The sequence below is a fragment of the Centroberyx gerrardi genome, chromosome 16 (assembly GCF_048128805.1).
Source record: "Centroberyx gerrardi isolate f3 chromosome 16, fCenGer3.hap1.cur.20231027, whole genome shotgun sequence".
Lineage (NCBI taxonomy): Eukaryota > Metazoa > Chordata > Actinopteri > Beryciformes > Berycidae > Centroberyx > Centroberyx gerrardi.
In genome coordinates, this window is record NC_136012.1 from 8,857,581 (window position 1) to 8,879,472 (window position 21,892).

The window sequence follows — 21,892 nt, forward strand, 5'->3', positions numbered from 1 at the left end:
AGCAAACTCTTTGAATGCAACAGTGAACCCAACTGCTCCCATACCCTTCAATAAAAATATGAAATGGTTCATTACGGCGATAGAATGGATTGATGGAATACGTGAACTACTAACCTTTACGTGTCCGCTTGCTCAATGGATGTCATCAAAGGTTAATTGTGTAAAACTGCCGTTAATTTGCTCTCAAAGACATGGGAAGGATGTGGGCTCAGAACTAGTTAGGATGAAAAGGTCAAGTTGAAAACTCTCCGTGAGGGAAAATAGTACTAATTACAACAGAACTTGAATGCCATGTAATTTTGTACATTGACATTGCATGTTCTCTCTTTCTCTTTTTTATCTCTCTCTCTCCTCTGTCTCTCTCTGTCTCTCTGCCTTTCTGTTGTGACAGAATTGCTGCCGTAGAAGTGAAGCTCCCACCCACTCTTGATTATGGACTTAGCAAGTCAGGCTCATGCGCTGGCGGTCTTGCTCACCTGCCTGGTCTTGCTATGCCGGGCCCAGGAGAGGGACTACACGGTGAAGGAGGAGCAGCCGGAGAACGTCCGCATCGGGAACCTGCGCAAGGACCTGGACCTCAACCTCGACCCCAACATCAGACTGTCCTCGCCGCTGCAGTTCAAGCCCGTGTACAAGACGGGCGACGTGCCTTTGGTGCGGGTGGAGGCCAACACGGGGGAGATCTTCACCACCAACCACCGCATCGACCGGGAGAAGCTGTGCTCGGGGGTGTTTGCCGAGAAACGCTGCTACTACGAGATAGAGGTGGCCGTGCTGCCCGACGAGATCTTCCGATTGGTCAAGATCCGCTTCCTGATCGAGGACGTCAACGACAACGCGCCCCTCTTCCAGTCCACCGTTATAAACATCTCCATCCCGGAGAACACAGCCATCAACACCCGATACCCGGTGCCCTCGGCGTTTGACCCTGATGTAGGGATCAACGGGATCCAACATTATGAACTGGTCAAGGTGAGGATCACTCTTCTTTGGTCTCTCTCACAGTATATGAAAGGAGGGTTTGTGTGGTAAAAGTGAACAGGGATTTTTTTTTTATGCTTTGGCAGAGTCTCAGCGATCTATAATATCTATGATGGATGAACTACATAGGCTACATGAGTACTAGACTGTTTAGCTCTTGTATATTGAAAGATCGCCAGTAATCAGCCGTTATTTTTCCTTCACTATTGTTTCACAGCATTTCATTTTGCATGCAGCATGACTTGTATTTTCTCGCTTCTTTTCTAACTTCTTCTGTAAACCTGTTCCATGAACTGCTATGTTGAGTATCTTTATTGGATGTTGATCAACATTGGTCTGAAAATATGACCTATTTTTTCATAAGCCGGAATCCTTCATGTAGCCTACAGTGTTTTATGCTATCCATTAAGATTTCCATATGCTGTATTTCATTATGAGAGTAGGCCATAAAGAAGGGGAAGTTTTGCCATGTACAGTAAGTAATATCAGAGAACGCTCAGTAGAAAGTGCAGACACAGCGCGTATGTCCAATTTCTAGCAACAGGTTAGATGTGGTGAACATAGTAGATTAAAGCCAGTGAGAAGGAATGTACCGTATTATGCTAATCGGTGTCTCATGCAGAACTAGGAAAGCTTTTCTTCATCATCTAATTGATGCTCTATTAAACCGCAGTGCAATATTCTCTGTTGCTTAATGAAGTCAGCCCTAAATCCAGAAAAGTAGGATAATATACATTCTTCATTTATAGTCTAGACAACACTCAATGCGTTGTGGGGAGATGAATATTGGAGATGACGTGAGCTGAAATGAAGTGAACAAATGAAGTGTAATTAAAAAGGGAGATACAAGGCACTTTGGAGGAAACCCTAAACATAATAAATAAAGAAAGGTTACTGCATCAGAGAGCAAGGTGTGAGACAGAAATAACAAGTCCATCTTGGAGCCTCAGATGAAGTTAGCACTGGGTTAGAATGAGCAGAACCGTTGCTGTCCGTGTCTGCCTTGAATACCAATTTGCATTTTTAAAGAGTCTCTCCACTGCCAAGGCCTCTCCAGTGCAATGTCCTGAATTGTTCATGCCTGGAAAATCACCAACCAAATGTTCTGCTCATTATAATGATCATCTGCAATCATTTGCTTTGCCCTTTTCACAATATAAAGCTTTCTCAAACCCTCGCCTGGGCTGTGGTTGTATTATCCTTTGCAGGAAATGCTTTTTAGAGCATCCTTGGCACTGCATCCTTGATTTAGTTCTTCCCATTGTATTTTTTCGTTACCTACTCCAGATTTATTTCCTTGTGCTCCGGGTTACGTACCAGTACAACACAAGGAGAAGCACTAAAGGAGCCAGAGACATTTTCAACCTTTGGTGTCTTTTATTTCAGAAGTGCAGCAGAAAGCCATGGGTTTAGTGGGGAAGGAATGTGCAAGCATTTCCTAGAATAGCTCTTGGCCGCTAAGCCACCCTTGGACTATCTTTGTATGGTCCTGTGAGATTTGTCTGAGAAGCTCCCTCAGAATAATAGTTTGCCCAGTTTTCTTGTGTTGTTCAGGACATGATGCTGAAATTGCTACCATTGTGTGGCACGGTGAGCCATGCTCAACGCAACAGCCCCCCACTCCGCATGAAGCCAGCCTGAGCTGTCATCATAAAGAACAAATGACAGAGACATGATAGTCTCTGTATTTTTTTACAGGTTTATCCTTTCTTTTCCGCCGTGAAAAGGGACAATGGGTAATGTCATCCCACACAGTGCGCCAGTGCCGCACATAATGGTTGGTAATCATGGCTTGAGTGAAATTCTGCCATTAGCGTAGTGCAGCGGTGTGTTACGTCACCTGAACTGCAGAAAAGGCGTCCTAAGAAATGGTCAAGGTCGGCGAAAGCAATCCCATGCATGGATGGAGGAGGATCCTCCATGAAAGCAGATTTTATCACTTTACATATTCACAGGCTACCTCGCAGGCCATCAGAGAGAAAAACTCAGACGGAAAGCGATTGCACTGTTTCTTTTGTTTTGGTTTCTGCTGTTCAACCATTTCATTTGGCCCCTTTCCCTTATTCCGGTAATTTATGACTTTGCAGCATCAGACACTGCATGAAGCCAAATGGCATCTATTTCAGCATCTCCGGACACATTTAAAGTGGGCATCTTGTTCAAATCATCTTGTGTAGATCAATGCTGTGCTGCTGGCTAGGCTGACTCACAGATAAACAGGGTGTTAAAGTTGATGTCTGTATTTTGGTTGGGCGATTTGGAGGGCTCTTAGCCTTGTAACCTTGTGCCACTCACCTGAGTTTGCCGGGGTATTTTGTCATTCACTTGGTTGCTGCACAATTATCCAGCTGAAATATGCTTAAGCTTTTGGAGTGGATGGAGTCATCTTTGTGCTGATACATTTTAAGTCTGAGCTTGAATATTTTCATTTCTTAACTGATTCCAGCCTACAAAATGTATTCAAGCTCTGTCCTCAAGTAACAAAAATTGGCATTCTATATTTGATTAATACATTGCATGCTGCCTATGGAGAGTGAATCGGATTTTTGGGCACAGAACTCACTGCCAAGCATTTCCAGTTTTCATTAGCATCTTATTTTGACACATTATCCTCTGCTAGGGGTTGACAAAAAGAGACAAACAATCCCCAGCTCCTTTTGTCTTAATTATATGCATGAGATCATGGCCAGGGGCAAAAGTGGATGAGGGATAGAGAGAAAGAATGAGGGAGGACTGAGAGCGAGAGACAGAGAGGGAGACAGAGAGAGGGAGAGAGAGAGAGTTTCTATCAGCATTATAAAGAGGTGCTATAGCTCGTGATGAATAGCCCTCCCCAGTTAGCCCCATCCATGGGCATCACCGTGACTAGAGTCCCCCTGATATATTCACAGCCCAATCTCAGTCTCCTCTGAGTTTTAATAAGGTCATCAACTTGACTGAAAGATGCATCCACTGATAATCTGAAGCACTCGGTGTCTGCAGAAAGGGGATTCGGAGTCATCCTTCCCTCATCATCAGCCACCTCTCTCTCTGTCAGCATCCCTCGCTCATTTTCATTTAAATTAGCCAACTTTGATGTGAGTGTGTACCGCACACATCCCACATATATATACTGCACTAATCCCTATCTCTGATCGATATGGAAACCTAGGGCCCTGGTCATCAAAGTTCAGGAAGTGATGTACAGTATATGTGTGGTGAAAGAGTGAGGCATGTTATAATATGCACACTTAGCCATTTAGGGAGATTCGTCCTTCTCGCCGAGCCTTAGGGTTTCCAGTGAGTGATTCATACTATTATTTGGCCTTTTCTTAGCCTGCCCTAGATCTTATCACAATCCACCAGACTAATTCTGCATTCAGGAGGATGCGCAGCCTGAGAGATAGCTCTCTTGAACTTATTGAAATGCGCCGAGTGCAGTCTTGTCAGTTGTAAAATTGTGTGAAACCAAGACAAAAGCACAGAAGAAATGCTGGCTCATAAATCATCATGCAGCATTCCCTTTGACACATCCTAACCCAACATCCCACCATTAACATTAGGCTATGCCAAATATCAGTGTGCAGATACTCTGTGCCACTGTGCCATATTCGTGAACTATTCAAACAAATGAGGATTGAGGAACTCTGTGTGGATTGAGTGGTGCTTAGCATTAGAGCCGCCAGAATGTTGCCTTGGACCTTGGGTTATGACAGGAATACTGCTGCGTTGTGCACAGAGCATCAGAGACAGTGTGCTCCACATCTCCATACATATCCATATGTCTTGTCTGGTTATCCTGTTATCACTTTTCTGTGCTAGAAGGATCACAAAATAACCTTTGAATGATCATTCCTGCAGTGTTGGCTGTGTTAAGTAGTTCTGTCAATCACTAACATGGTGACAACATTCCCCGGCAAGCAATTTTTGAGAGTACACAATAATTTACATGCTGCCACCGCACATGTTCCCTTCCGTCGGCAACAACAGCATGTCGGCGCAAGAGCGATTCTGGTTTTTAAAACCTACTAGGGAGTCTTGTGCATGCAATTTGGTTGAAATGTTCCTTCTCTCCCTTCCTTGCACAATGAGAATGTATATATCTTAATCTCATTTGATAGCTGTGCCTAGACAGAGTAATCTCTTCCAACATTATGTGCAGCATGAAGCTTATCTCTTTAAAGAGGATGCTTTTTCTTGTTTTAGCATGAAACTGCTTCTGACTGAAAGAGCTTCAAAGGGCTTCTTTGTTTCATAATGTGCATGCAGCTCATTCATGGGCTTGATCTTCTCCTTATTTCCTTCCCCCCTTCTCTCTCTCTCTCTCTCTCTCTCTCTCCCTCTCTCTCTCTCTCTCTCTCTCTCTGCCTTTTTCTGTCACTTCTCTTCCCATCCCTATCCCTTTCTCTGTTCCTAATTTGGAATGATATATGGATCCATGCAACATACTGCATCTGAAATCGTAAATATTAGTGCTAGTTTTTCGGGTGGAAGGCAATTACTCTGAACAGTCAGTGCCAGTTCCTCCAGTTCCTCATGGGGATTACATATGCATTTGTTTTCATTCTCCTCAGGCTTTACTTTTGCCTAGATTTAGCCCTACTTGGGCAAAAAGCCTTTCTAATATGCAGGGCTTTTTCACTCTCCTTCTCTTTAATCTATGGTGGTCTGGTCTTGCAGTGTATTAAAATTGGAGCTTATCTGTGTGTCTCCCGTTTCAACTGTCTCTCTCACATTATGAAGTTGAAATCTTGCAAGGCCGTCTTATTCTAACATCGACACAAGATAGGGAGGTAGAATGGAATTTAATTTTAGTTAAGGCAGAGGCAATGCAGTGAGGAGGCTAAAGAGCTAAATGATTACTTTTCGAGCAGTAGATGCTAGGAAAGGTGAAGGTAGGATTTGATTTGTTGAAATGGCTGGTCACCTTTTTTAAACAACTGGTTAACAGACGTAAGCTATGCTTCTTGAGCATGAATTAAACATGTATTTAGTGTATAACACTTTGAAAGCAAAGTGATAAGCAGCCTAGCCTGTGTTTGGAGAATGCTTTTGATTTGATTTAGAGCCAAGAACCTGCTGCCTTGTTTAGGACTGTCTAGGACTGTTTACTTCGCACTTCACATCCAGCACCGACTTAAGCCTTTTCCTAAGAAGGGCTATAAATGTCCTCTGATTTTGTTCCCTAAGTAAATACCTCAAAGGCCTTTTTCGACTTTCGAAGACAATTAAAGAACTTTAACCCTACAGTTTGCAGATTTGTTGATCAAACCTCTATCTTCTAAAACAAACAAGAGTTTATTTCTCACACTATTGGCTATGTTTGTGGTATTACCAGAAACCACTTAAACATGCTTCGCAGCATTTTTAACCTGCCATAATGACTACTATAGTAACAGAGTTGTATTCATATTGTGTTTGATAGTGCTATAGTAATCTGTAGCACTATCTCTAGTTACATAGTTTATGGGCTTCTGTCCTGGTTATCACCCAAGTCAAATATATATAAAACATAGAAAATAATAATAACAGCATATTAATATTCCGATTTGTGTCATAAAAGTCATGTGCACATCATGTATTAATGCATAGCTCATAGAAAGATCAAAAGGGGTTTTCAGTAAAATCTTGCATCCTGTAATATCAGAAGGAACAAGGAACTAAATGAAGGTAACTCAAAGTGTTGTCTTGTCTTTGCAGAGTGTTAGCGAGTTTGGCCTAGACATCATTGAGACCCCTGAGGGTGACAAGTGGCCCCAGCTCATCGTTCAGCAGAACCTGGATCGCGAGCAGAAAGACACCTTCGTCATGAAGATCAAGGTGGAGGATGGTGGCAACCCTCCCAAGTCTAGCACTGCCATCCTCCAGGTCACCATCTCTGACGTCAACGACAATCGGCCCATCTTCAAGGACAGTGAGCTGGAGGTCAACGTGCCAGAGAACGCGCCCATGGGGACGTCAGTCGCTCAGCTCCACGCCACGGATGCTGACCTGGGATCCAATGCGCAGATCCACTTTGCCTTCAGCAACCAGATCTCTGCCTCCACCAAACGCCACTTTGCCATCGACAGCACCACGGGGCTGATCACCGTCAAGCAGCCGCTGGACAGGGAGGTGACGCCGGTTCATAAGCTCATCGTCCTGGCCAGCGATGGCAGCTCCACCCCGTCCAGAGCCACAGTGATTGTTAATGTAACGGACGTTAATGACAATGTGCCGTCCATAGACACGCGCTACATAATCAACCTGGTTAATGGGACTGTTCTGCTGTCTGAGAATGCACCTCTCAACACCAAAATAGCCCTAATTACAGTCACTGACAAGGATGCAGATCTTTATGGCAAAGTAGCTTGCTACACTGACCATGATGTTCCCTTTCGGCTGAAGCCAGTCTTTAATGACCAATTCTTACTGGAGACGGCTGCCCCCCTAGACTATGAGACGACTCGGGAATATGCAATTAAGATAGTGGCCTCGGATAGGGGGACGCCTCCATTGAACACTTCAGCTATGGTTTTAATTAAAATCAAGGATGAGAACGACAACGCACCCATCTTCCCCCAGCCAGAAATCCAGCTTTCCATACCGGAGAACAATGACCCTTCTACACAGTTGATAAAAATCAGCGCCACTGACGCAGACAGCGGACATAATGCTGAGATTATTTATACTCTTGGCCCTGACGCGCCTGACGGGTTTAACATAGACAGACGGTCAGGAATCCTCTCAGTTGGCAAACGGCTGGACAGAGAGAAGCAGGAGAGGTACTCATTCACTGTCATAGCGAGGGACAATGGCTCTATGTCCCTGCAGAGCAATGTCACTGTCAGGCTAATCGTCCAGGACCTTAACGACAACAGCCCAGCTTTCACACACCCTGAGTACAACTTCTATGTGCCTGAGAACCTGCCTCTCTATGGAACCGTGGGCTTAATCACAGTGACGGACGCAGACGCGGGGGATAATGCTGTTATAACCCTGTCCATTTTGAACGGGAAAGATAATTTCATCATCGACCCCCAAACCGGTGTGATCAAACCCAACATCACCTTTGATAGGGAGCAGCAAAGCTCTTACACATTTATGGTGAAGGCAGTCGACGGAGGGCAACCTCCCAGCTCTTCCTATGCCAAGGTTACCATCAATGTGGTTGATGTGAACGACAATCGCCCTGTGTTTGTCATCCCCTCCTCCAACTACTCATATGACCTAGTGCAGACCACCACTACTCCTGGCGCTGTGGTCACCAGGGTGTTTGCCATTGACAATGACACAGGTATGAATGCCGAGCTGCAGTACAGCATTATCAGCAGCATCATCATCACCTCCAGGGTTTCCCCTAGAGGTCTCTTCACCATAGACAAAACAACAGGTAACATAACACTGCAGGAGAAAATAGTGGCGGCTGATCAGGGGCTGCACAGGCTGGTAATAAAGGTCAAAGATCTTGGCCAGCCTGAGTCATTACATGCTATCGCACTCATTCACTTGTTTGTAAATGACACTGTCTCAAATGCTACCTTTATCCAAGAGCAGCTGCGAAAAAGCATGGAGACACCCTTGGACCGTAACATAGGGGACAGCGAGGTAACGCCTCAAGCCAACGGATATGTGATCGTTGTCATAGCTATCATAGCTGGGACTATGACTGTCATCTTGGTGATATTTGTGACGGCCTTGGTGCGCTGCCGGCAGACGCCCAGGCACAAAGTGGTGCAGAAGGGCAAGCAGAGTGGCGAGTGGGTGTCGCCCAACCAAGAGAACCGTCAGATCAAGAAGAAGAAGAAGAAAAAGAAGCGATCCCCCAAGAGCCTCCTCCTGAACTTTGTGACCATTGATGAATCCAAGCCTGACGACCCCACCCATGAGCACATTAATGGCACATTGGATCTCCCCGTGGAGCTAGAGGAGCAGACCATGGGGAAGTACAACTGGGCCACCACGCCCACCACCTTCAAACCCGACAGCCCAGATTTAGCCAAGCATTACAAGTCTGCGTCCCCTCAGCCTACCTTTCAAATCAAACCGGAGACCCCGGTGGCCCCAAAGAAACACCACGTGATCCAGGAGCTCCCCTTGGACAACACGTTCGTGGTGGGCTGTGACTCACTCTCCAAGTGCTCCTCGACTAGCTCCGACCCGTACAGTGTCTCAGAGTGCAGCTGTCAGGGGGGATTCAAGACTGCGGGGCAAATCACCACCCGACAGGTAATTCATGACTTCCTTTTTAAACCCACCCACACTAGTCCCCACTCACACTCCCCTTGCTGTCCCATGGTAGGTGATGTGGAAGGGGGAGGGTGGCAGCACGGAGCCCGGGGATTCTCCCACACAGACCAGCATGTCTACATGAATGTCATCTGCAGCGAATACTGAGAGTAGGCTCAAGGCTTGCAATGAAATCAGACCACTCAGAATAAAACGTCATTTCCTGCAATTAATGCAGCAAATCCTTTGGTTTCACACTCCTTCATAACCATCCATAATGACATAATCTTGTACAAAAACACATGCTCAGGTTAATTTTATATTCAAAAGCTTTGAGTAATGGTAGTAGTGTAATTATGGTGGTTAGATATTTTAACCTTAAGTATGAGTGGTTGGTGGCAGAGTAATAGCCTGATTTAGAGGGAGACTGGGATAGATGGCGTTGAAGCTAATTGAACGCTGTCCGGATGTATTTGAGGTTAAGGGAGAGTAAAGCTGTGTGCTAATCTTTTTGACTGACATGTTTAAACAAGCCAAGCTGACCGGCCAAAAAATAAATATGGCGGCTAGAGTGACAAGGCAAGATGGACCGCTCACTTTGTCAGGTGTTCATGTAGTCAAAAGGTGTGGAGGCAACGGCACATCCCCCAAAAATGTGCTCTAGACATGCAAAAAACGTCTCGATAGATAATCCCACGTTTTGTGGGTTCTGTCCTCAAAATATTAAGTGCTGTCTTAAGTGTGCCACTGAAGCTTTGTGGGAGAGAAGCTCATTTGAATGCCAGGGTACGGAAAAGGCCTTATGATTCCCTAAGAGATGTGCCAAATGCGGAGTGCCCCAATAAATAAAAGCTGGCGAGGGAAATAAATGTAAATCAGAGGTAAGGAGAGGTGGCCTTGCTCAGTGCTGACAGCCAGAGCAGGGTGCTATGGGAGAGACTCGGTATTGCTTGGGGCGGGCGGGGTGGGGGGCTGTGGGGGGTGTCACAGGGATCAAGGTGACGCGGAGCCTCGGGACCAATATACTTAAACACCTAGGGAGCAGTAGTCCGTAAAAAAGCCTGCCAGGCCGACGTTGCATTTAACCCATAAATGCTCTACTTTAATGACCCCAATTAATGCCATAAAAGCCAGTATGTAGATACACAGTCTCCTGTACATTCTCTAAATTAGTTCACATAGCATAGGTTACGATGTAATGGCATCAAAACAAAGGTTTGACATTTTGATGTGTTATAGTTTTGGAAGAGAGGCCACTGAAGTATGCCATCATCCTGTTCCTAGTATGTGCATATGGATATGTCTGTTGCCATAGTTTTCATTCAGTGTCAAACATCCAGTTGATTTTGCTGGATCTTCATGCTGTGTGAGAATGTAGACACTAGCCGTCCTACCTTTTCTCTTTTTTTCTACCATTGTTTTGTTTGCGTTTTTTTCTTTGTTTTCACTTTGTTTCTTTTAAGATTATTTTAAGGGTTTGGTTTGTTGCTGCGTTGCAATGGCTTTCATTTTTGTTTCTGTTTTGATCATAATTATCACAACTGTCATTCATCCAATTCTGGGTCAATTTCATGATATTGCATCAATAATTGATTTTGTTTGATGAGGTGCTTGCTTTTGTTTGTGTCTAGCCTCATATAGCACACAATTTTCAAATCTTTGGTTTACCTATTTTGCCTTTTTGCTCCCAATGCGCTCTTCTCCGTGACATCTTGCAAGCGTTAAAATCCCTCATGGCATAGTTTTTGCAAATGACTGTTTATCCAGTGAAGTATTGTGCTTAGGATAATTTATGAAGACACCCACACAGAGTTGATAGTCATTCCCTTCATCCACCTTTTATTTGAAACCCTGGTTAAAAGCAATGCTCTGCCATGGTACATTATACATAAGCCTACTACATGCCCTTGGTACCAAAGAACATTTAATTCAGAATGTGTTTATACTACGCACTGACAAGTTGTCAGAATGACTTTCCTCTCTCACTGGTTATGACTGCTCTGAAATATGTAGAAATATTCAGCCAGTGTTTCACAATTCGGAATTATCCTCCATCATGAATTTTATGCATAGTGGATTTAAATTGATTTTCGCTTATGTTGCTGATCAGAGTGGAATATTTTTGGTGGGAATAATTCAAACATCAATGAATAAATGATTAAGTAAACATTCTCCTAAATCTTCATATTTTGTTGCATCAGGCCTTGTCTGTGTTGGTATATTTCCTAGATTTACTTGTCTAGGAGAGGTCAAGTTTAATGTGTATAATATTGTCATATTTTGGTGATAGAGCTTCCCAGCGTTTGAAAATTATCGAGATAAATCAGGCCTCATTGGTTCTACCCACAGACCATATCCTCACTGATGTTAAGCAGATAATACATCTAAATTTCTGTCCCCTTGAGCAATTGACAAGTGATGCCTCCCTCTTTAGACATTAGATTTCCCACCAGTTTTAAGTGTGCTTATTTAAAGCCTGTGTCATGGAGAGAAAAAAAAATAGCATGAAGCTTTGCCTGATGAGAATCTGTGGCTGCAAAGGTTAATTAAATGCACTAAAGGGTTAATCACTCGTAATACAATATGATTAAAATCACTGTAATTAGGTTTCGAATGAGGCTGATAAGAAAGAAGAAAAAAGGCAGCCGTCCTTTAAGATTATCAGGGATGCCACGTGCTATCCTTGGGTGAGTCACATCCTCAGGATTCGAAGTGATGTGACAATAGATGACCGGCAGCCCTGTTTGCGGTGGCCCTATTATAATTCCCCTGTTTGATTCCATCTCTGTGCTTCTTTCAACTAAATCTACTTTCAACATAAGACTAAAGAGGAACACTTAAAAACAGCACTCCATCAAAATGTCTGTCACTTTTTGCTTTAATCTGAGGAGGTAAAAAAAAAAAGACGAATATTTGAGTATTCTGGAATTTGCAAAGATCAATTCAAGTGTGGCTGTTAAAACAAAAGCCGCGTTTGCTCTGTCAGCGTCAGCCATCCAATCTCTCTTGAGCCTAAACCTTTAATACCGAAAGTCCAAAAGCGCAGATCATAGGCAGGTTGTCATGTTTTCCTTTTTGTTCATGAAAGTGACAGACGGCGGTTTAGTGTCTTTAGAGTGATCTCTCGTTGCCCCCCCCACCCTCCCACGCACCTAAAGCAGCTGAAAATAAAGCAGAGACAAAAAGTCCACCCATGGAATAACAATGGGGGGACACACAGGAGGAGCTGCTTACAGTTGAAGGTCACCAAAATGTTCACAGGGACTTTACAGATGTAGCTGCTAAAGAGAAAAGCTTGTCAAAATACTTCAGAGACTGCATATTTGTGCCACCATATGGCTCCATTATACAGCGAGAGCGCCATTTGCGAATGCAAACTCCCTCCCTCCCTCCCCTCCCCACCGCCCTCTTCTCAGTTTTTTACGCATCTCATCATTTTCTTTTAACCCCCGCCCCATGATATTAGAGGTCAATCTCCCTCCAGTGATGAGGAGCTCTTGTCAGGGTCTGTGCTTTAGTGGAGGCGGATCAAATGAGTACCACCCTGCTTGAGTGATCTCAGACATCTGCATGAATATGCAGGGCATATAAAGGCCAACACATTCTTTTGTTTGGCCCATATCAGGGGCCGTGCTGCATGTAGGGTCACTGCTTAAGTCAAACTGACATCCCATGGCTCAATTTAGGAGAAGCTGTTATTAGCGTTTTTGTAGTATGCTATATTCATACATTACAATTTAGCTATTATACGCCTTAGAGCACAAGTGTTGTCTAAATGCTCTTTTTTAAATATTGCGATTCTTTGCGTGTTCTTTAAAAAAGACAAATGCCTTGGATAAAGAGTGCAGTGGTAAACTAAATCTCTGTAATATCGCCATTTATTTGTGGGGGTGCGGGGACGGGCCTTCCGCCACCCATGGTCCGATGACAAAGCGCTCGTGCTGACTCATGGTGATGCGCATAGCCAGGGGAAGGGGCCATCTTCTTAAAAGGTTAACTAGGCTGGTTAATCAAATCTGATGCCAGTATCAAAACCTAGTGGCTGATTGTGGCATTTCTCTTCTTTTATAATTTCTTTCTTTTTCTCTTATCCGCCGAGTCATCGTATCTGTAATCACTGCGCATTGCTAATGTAAGCACTGGGCGGTCAGATTTTACCTGATTCAGATATTGGCAGATGTGTTGCTAAGTGTCTGAAGGACGGCAAAATGTCAAATCTGTACATATCAGAGGACCCACTGGCAAGGGTCCGATAGAGTGGGCCTAAATTGATCCAAATGGCTTTCTGAGGGGAAATGAAGAGTGCTGCACTAGTGTGGTGGGAGACAAATTCGGAGTGATAATTGGATAAGATTGCATGCTCTGATAAGTACAGGAAAAATGCACAAACTTGTGACACCTGTAGCATTCTTCAAGGAAACCTGACAAGATAATGACTTGATTGCCAGCCGTGCCTTGAAGAATGCTTTTTTTTATTTTTTTTTTAATCTTCTACAGTCTATTCAGAGATTTTTTTTATTCACTGTTCAGCGTAGCCTCACAGTGATAAGGCTACAGCTTAGGGTGCTCAGAGCTCGATGATATTGTAACTACAATCTCCCTATATCTGTCTGTCTCTCTATATTTCAGGAGACGGCACTGAAACCACCACACTATGGCACACTCTGTGGCACAGGTACAGCTCGCTCCCACAGGATTAAAATCAATCTCTAGCTCCCACTACCTAAAGAGAGAAAAGAGAGAGAAAAGAGAGAGAGAGAGGGCAGAGGGAGGAAAGGAGGAAGGCAAGAACTGAAGAGGTGAAAGTACTTTTACTGTCTCTACAGCCTCAAACCCCACCTCTACGTACGAGTGGGAGAGAAAGGATGAACTTGGAGGGGGGGGGGGGGAATCACAGAGAGAGAGAGATGAGACACATCATGTTGCCTGCCTGAAACTTGACAAAGCTCCTCTTGTGAATCTGTTGGAAGTTTGAAATGCTTTATTGAATCCTATGCTATTACTTACCTGTGTCAGTGAGGATGATATGCTCTGAACCCACCTCGAGAAATGTCCCGCTCCAGACCCCCCCCCCCCCCCCCCCCCTCCCCTCCCTCCACCCACCCCCCCAGTACCCACTCTGTAAAATAGGTGACAAATACAGTCAGTAGATCTGTAAAGTATGTTTATATGTATGTATGTATATCTATCACAGAGTTGATGGTGTTTATATTTATTGATTCCATTTCTTTGCCTTGTTTTCAAAACTGCCTGGTGGCCATTTTATTTTCTTACTTTCTGTTTTTTTTGTATCATTTGACGTTGCTCTATCTGGGCTTGCTCATGGAACTAGTGACTGATAATGTATTGATGCTGCAAGGTCCGCAACCAGTACGCCCACATCAGTATTGAGCCCACATCACAGTGTACCTTTTTGTCAACTATTGCCTCTTTTTGTCCCACTTTTGATGCCACCGATAGCATTGTTAGTGACGAGTGTGGCTAATGTTACAGTAACATGCATGGCCCCACAACACGACCACATTTGTAGTGCTTTACAACTGTGTTACCGATCGCCATGGTGTTATTACAGTGGGAGGAATGGTAGGACAAGTTTAATACTTTGAGCTAAGCCACAATCACAAGGGACTAAATGCTGGGGTTATAATCAAAAGCTGTTTATGTAGGGCAGATTTGAAGAGCACTAAGCCTAACCTTTTGTGTGTCGCTTTCAGCTCCTAAGTCGGAACTGATTTAACCTGTGAGATACATATATTTAAAATGAATCCAGATGGTAAAAAAAAAAGAAAAAGAAAAAAAAAGAATAATAATAATAATCCTCAGGCAGTCTTTAATACGACTACGAATACGGTGGGCTTAAGCAAAAATGACTTGACTCTGTGCACTTATTCACACTGACACATTATTTATTCAAGTGAAATTTCTGAGAAAGTACATTGAACACCAAAACGACTAGGTAATCCAGGCTTCGGTTTCAAAACAGCAATAAGTTAACATTTGACAGAAATTCCACTATGGTGCACTTACAACTCTTTAGGCCTTGGTTCAGAGAATCATTTTGCCTCTACTGTATCTCTACACTTAGAATCATTATGGTATGTCCTGACTAGAATAATCTCTACAGTACTACACCAGTAACTGGCTTGATGGGTTAGCAACATTGTTGTTCAATAGTCCTGTTAATTGATAAGCTAAAGACTGCTTTGATAGGTAAGGCCTACAGTACATAGATATAACCATAGAATTAGAAACATTAAAATGGACATAGCCTGTATAGTCAATTGGAATTGTACAGATGGACTGGACCAGCAGCCATTTCCCTAGTCTGAGAGACAAAATGGAATTAAACTGGTGGACTGGACTGGCAGCTTTTTTTTTTCTTTTTGTTCCAGTCTTAATCTGTCTTAGTTTTAGAGACTATGTCTATTTTAAAGCTTTTAATTTTATGTGTTACCTCCTAGTGAGGCAGGTTGTTGTATTGGAGGAGGTATATTCATGTAATTATGGTATCAAATGTATTCACTACTGCGTAGGAGCCACAGTATGAAATATACATAGCATCCTAGCACTGTGTAACGATTAGATTTGCCTGATCTTTGGGGAAAAGAAAAAAAAAAAATACCCATACATGGGGAGAGCTTTTATCCTTGTAAGGGAGACAGACAACCTCACTTTTATTCAATGTGAAGTACAATATGCACCTTACATGATCTTTGTAATTGACTTTGATTTGCCAGTGTGTGGAGAAAACTGTAAATGTTTTGTTTATGTATGTGTGCGCTTCTGAAATTTATTAAAGTCTTTTGCATTGTATTGCACATTTCGACGACTCTTCTTGTTCATTGGGGGAAAACTGAGCATTGATTAGCATCCTGTGTCTTTCAATCCTGTTCTGAAATCTGTTTGGTGAGCACAGTAAGAATAAGAAGAAGCCAGATACAATGTTTAGGCTTCTAGTACAATTATTTGTTTTTCCTATATATACTGTAGGTATGCAGTAGCACACAGTTTAGGTCAAACACAGGCTGTGGCCTTTAAAAGTATGTGTGGCTGTGTTGGTCTGGACACCCTTAATTGGCTCATCATTGCAGCCATAAAAAAAAACTACCCATAACTCCTTTACCCCTCCTCCATTTTCTTTCTTTTTTTTTTTGCAACAACATACTGCTTAACTAGAGGAAAGTAACAATGCGATGTTTTAGATATACATCTCTCATTAGGAACAGATTACAGCTAAAAAGTTATGGAAATTTGGTGGGAGCACATCCTTTGAAGTGCACAGACAGAAAGCGGCAGAGCAGAAGCTTTTTTCGGAACGGCACAACTTTCCTTTTTTCTGCATCTCCTCCATGAGAGCTGATAATGATCATTTGATAATGATAACCCTGTTATTATGATGTACAGTAGTGCGCGAACACAGGATAAAGCGTATACACATCTGAGAGGAAGATTGATGCTAGAAGGTACAGTAACCGCCGCTCTTAAAATGGTATTATGCAGCTTTTTTTTTTTTTTTGCACATTTGATCCAAAAATATGGACTTGAAAGGCTTAAAACAAAGCCAGAGCAGAGACAACAGAAAAATGTTTAATTGCTTATCAAAGTTACTTCATATTTCAAAACTAAGAGAGCTAATCATTTCCCTCGGGGGAGGGGGAAGTGTGTCCTTGGTGATTTGAGAAAATGGTGTACACTCGAGTAGAGCATCCTCACACACAGAGTGCACAAATGTCAGCCTTCTATTAATAGATTAATGTAAACCTGCTAAATGCCTCGTTCTCACTTAAAAACCAAGAGGGCTCGGATAGATCATAAAGTAGTTAGCATATCTCTTTGAGCTAGATAAATTATGATTTGATTTTTCATGTTATGCATCATTAGGTAATGACGTTTTCAAAAGTGCCAGAAATAAATAATAAAGTCCCAACGATGCTGCAGCTTTAATGAGTCTTAACATTTGTGCATAAAGATAGAGTAGGCGATAAATTGATTTTTCATTTGCTTCAGAGTGCGGATTCAAAGATGAGAAAAGGATGAGTGGGAAAAGAAAGGATTTAGTGCGAGTAAATAGTTTCAGGCCAGGTTTATAAAGAGAGGAATGTCTTCAGTGTGGTCCATTTCATTCTTGCTGCCCTGTTCCCATAGAAATGTGCCGTTGTTATGGGCTTTCTCTCTCAGCATGCGCCTGTGATTTTGGTCAGATCGCATTAAGCGCATTCCCAGTGATTTTTATCATCTATAAAATGACTTTTAAAGGTTGTCCCATGGTTGTATTACAGTGTGTCACGGGGAGAAGCGTTTCCAGAGTTGCTTTCCTGACATATTGATTCATGATTTATGAGGATGTAGTATTCGATTTCATCTAACAGCCCAGGAAGCTAGTCATACATAGTAAGTTTGATTACACATAATGCAATGATATGTCTGCAGATGGAGCAACATATACAGACCCACACACAGACCTCAAGCACACACTGGGCTACTTTATTGAGCTGTGGTGGTGAGATCATCCATATGGTCTTCATTAAAATATTTTTCTATTTCTGTATATTCCCATTATGTGCAGTTTGGCTATAGGCTTTTTCAGCAAAGCTTGTCATAACCGGTATCTGTAGGATTTTCTGTAAGTTTCCCATCATACAAAGCCTCTGGATGCACTGCAACTATTGAAAATACATTTTTTGCTTATCTGTTTAGAACAAAAAGCTGTCAGGCTGATCAAAAACCAAACGCTAAGTTTGTCATTACGGACAAAGCCAAGACGGATGGACCAATGACTTTCCACAACCTTGAGAATGCAATCACTGCCATCACTACCTTCCCACTGTCGTCAATTGTCCCTTTCTGATAAGTGCAACATAATACTAGCCCGCCTTCCTGCATTCATCTGGATAACATTGCAGAGAAGCTCGCGAAGATAGCGAAAACCCATTTTTCTCCACATTACATTGATTTACAAGTCACCCGCATGGTCCGCTGAGATGCCATTGTCATCTGCTGCAGACGCTATCGAATGACAATACAAGATTACAGATTGTTTGAACTGACTGAACGCCGAAGTTGCCGTCCCAGCTTACTTTTTTAAAAGCAGTGTTCTTTGAGGGATCTGAGAGCAACCGCGAGTATCTTATAACAATCCTCCAAATTGGTTTGGGACGGTCTAATTAGTGCTAAGATGTTGACCCAATTACGCCATCCCACCAACTTTTACTGAAATCAGTGCTGGAAAAAAAAAACCCTGCTGCATGTTTCTGTTTTTGTTTTTCTCACTTTCTAGCCGCATCCCAGTCATGCAAATTTCGAGATGATTTTGGCAATGATTCACACCATCACATCATTTTCACAGTTTCTGAATCTTTTTCAGATCTGATAACGTGGAGCTTGAATGAATTTGCCGTGGCGCCCTCCCACCAAAAACTGTCTCTCTCTCACTCTCTCTCTCATTTCCCTGCTGTTCATGTAGCATTTATTGTTAAAGGTGTCCGTGGGGAGGTGCGGGTGAATTAGCCAAGCAGCAAGCGTGTCCGGGGTATGATGTGCTGCTACCCCGAAGCGGTGCTGACTGTCTAAGCAGGGGCTATTTATGCATGTGCTGTGCAATGGTGCAGGAAACAAGAAGATGCTGTCTTGCTGTTGCACTCCACTCAAGGCAACACTCCACACAATTGCTGCCAAATCTCTGCCAAACTGAATAATTCAATCATCCCCCATAGCTGCGGTGGTCTAGCTACCTTTGTGTGTGCAACAATCAAATCAGTGTGGAAGCCCGCCGAGTGGTTCTTTCTGAGACACTGAGTAGCTCTACAGCCCGGAGATTGTTTTCATTGAAAACAATTCTGTTGATTAAACGAGGTGTGACTGTGGAGCAGGGATCTGAGGAACATCGATTGCTTGTACAATTGTTTGTTCCTTGTTAAAAGCGTGATCTAAAACAGTAGTTGTTGATAGTGTGCGAGGAACATATGGTTTGTTGCAGTTGCTGGCAAGACAGTTTGGTCAACCTGAAGTAGTGGGTTGTGGGTTTTTTGTTTTTTCAGCCACAAAACATTCCCAGGTAGAGAAATCCACCAGGATCTCTCATGGAGGATTAAACGCGAAATGTTCAGAAATAGAAAGAGTCGCTGGTGCTTTTTAGCGTTGGTTTTGTCAGCGCTTGATTGTTTTTTTGCAGAATTCATGTTACTCCTGTTGTCGAAGTAGGGGATGAGTGAGCTTCGGAAGCATTCTTTAGGAGACCCCCCCCCCTCACCCCTCCTCCCCCCTCACCCGTTACCCTGTCCCACCCCTGTTTTGCATTAATCGTTAATCACATGGTTTCAACGTCGGTTTTTCGGAGACCCATGTAGGTTTAACAGTAATCTTCCCAGAACACAAAGACAAAAATACAGGAAGGATGAGGCAAAATTTAATTTGCAGAGCTTGTTTTTTTTTTTTTTGTGTGTGTATGTGTTTATGTTTTTCTGTGTGGCAAATATCAGGTCAATGCTACTGCATCTGAATTCTGTGGACATCTGCGACCGAGCCGCTGCAGCATAGAGGTTGTTTGCATTGAAATTCGTCCCTCATTTTACCCTCTTTGAAGCATACAGTGGAAAACCTGTCCAGCAATCTATCATGCTGTGGGGGCTAATAAAGGCGGTTTTCAAACCTAGCCACGTCCCACTGTGGGTCATTGTTCAACACCGTGTGATGCTGTCAATGTAGTCTAAAGCAGAGGCTCATTTCTGAATTTCTGAAGTCTATCTGAGCTGTAACACTATCTCAGTGAGTGAAGTTTCCATCTATTCATACATGAATGCATTTGAACGCCATTAACACGGTGGTGCTAGACTAGACTAAATTTAGGAAAAGATGATGACAGAGTTTTCATTTTTGGGTGAGCTATTCCTTTAGCCTTCGATTTAGCCATGCTAACAACTATGCTGTATATTCCAACTATTCCTGGCGGGGATGTTAAGGCTGTCGACTTTCATGAAAAGCAACCAGCAGGGAGTTAAGGACAGTGGCATGCAAGGGTGCAGCCTCCGCATGCTTGCAAGCAGAAGGTAGCCAGACTGAAGGGCAACAACTTAAGACATTGTCCAGGGAGGGCCTAGTCTGTGGCCTCCTTAATCCTGGTAATCCTGGGACGGAATTCTTGATTTGCTTTTGTAAAAGAGATTGGGAGACGATAAGATGCCCGTCCCCTCCTTAGAATAGCCGATAATCTGGTTTGAACAGAGGACTCAGGGGGTATTTAGCCTGCCTTAACATTTGCCCAAGCAGATGGTGCTGACGGGGGCCGGCACAACCTCAGCATACTCAACCGCCCCCTTCCCCCACCCCCTCCCTCCCTCCATCCCTCCCTCTCTGCACGGTCCACTTTAGAAAAAAAAAAAAAAAAAGAACAGTGGGATGATAATCAATGTTGTTTATTTTGCTGCTTGACTCTTTAAGTACTTTCAGCCAGATTATAGGCTTTTCCAGGGGATAATCGGGAGGCCGCAGACAATTGCCTTTTTCCATCCTGACAGTATCCCCCCACGAATGCGTAAAGAAGGCGATTTAGAGTGGATGCCGGCTCCTAATTCCTGATTAGTCCCGTTGCAAACCCCGTTAAAATTAACTGGACAGTGTGCTAATCACCGCGTTTCAGACACCCCGTCTTCCATGGCACAGAGGACATACCACATCCAGCAGTGAGACGAGTTCCCATGAGTGATATCTCATAAGCACTCGTGTTGGAGCCCGCCCGCTCCTCAATGTGTTGACACACTGTGGACCCGGACATCTACTCCGGGGTAATTGTAACACTTCAGGACTGAGCAGTGAGTGCGCTGACCTGCTTTGCCTGCGCACAGAGGCAAGCCCCCTCTCATCTACGCTGTAAAGTTGTCACACAAAAACCCTACTTGGTCCTACTTCAATTACACAGGGTATTGGCCCTCTTGTAAATCACAATAGGTGTCAAAACACTCTCATCCGCTATAGCCGAATGCATATCATTTCACTGCAAGATGCAGCATTATGTCTTTCTTGGGACTGTGGAAATGCAATACCTCTGATTACATGCAGCGTGTAAGCATGACTGCATATAAGCCATTAAGTCTTTTATATTCGTTTCCTAAGCCCACCTCTCTAACCTTATGCCTCTGGCAATCTTCTCAGCCAGGACTGGACGCCCGCAACAAAGGCATTTGTCTAATGAGATCAGTCCATTGACTAATTAGAGCTACAAACGGCATGAGTGGGATGACTGTGGAAAGCTTTGCATGCACCGAAGAACCATTTTGCCAAAGCATTTGATGTTTTCGTATCTTTGTCTATGCAGGTGTGTACTGTAACCGGATACTGTAGCTGTCAGACTCAATCTGAGGCAGGCGCACAAAAGACGAGCAGAGGCTCCAAACGCAACCCCCTCAAAATACGAACGCGGTGCAGAGTTAATTCATGGACACGCGAAAACGTGGCAATTTTCTTTGTGTGCTCTCACATCCTCCGGTGACAAGCAAATGCATTCAAAGAGAATGCTTGAAAAGGCATCTGAGGCAAACATTTGAGGGAAAATGTGAATATCTGATTACTTTCAAAGCAATTAGAACGAGACGCACAAATGCTATACATCTGATTGCAACCATCATGCGTTGCTTGATATCTTTGTGTCATACTTTTGTATAATAACTGCAGCAATTCAATTTTTCTTGTCAACACCCTGTACTATTGAAGTGCTTTCCCACTGTAGGAA

General features: G+C 43.4%; 1 protein-coding gene across 1 annotated transcript; it reads left to right on the forward strand.

Annotated features, from left to right (window-relative positions):
• Positions 1-432: 432 nt before the first annotated feature.
• On the forward strand, positions 433-15,941 carry pcdh11 (protocadherin 11). The gene is made up of 3 exons (XM_078289157.1): positions 433-972; positions 6,661-9,168; positions 13,798-15,941. Exons 1-3 carry the CDS (start codon positions 433-435, stop codon positions 13,879-13,881), a joined length of 3,132 nt encoding a protein of 1,043 aa, XP_078145283.1. The 3' UTR covers positions 13,882-15,941.
• The last annotated feature ends 5,951 nt before the right edge of the window (positions 15,942-21,892 follow it).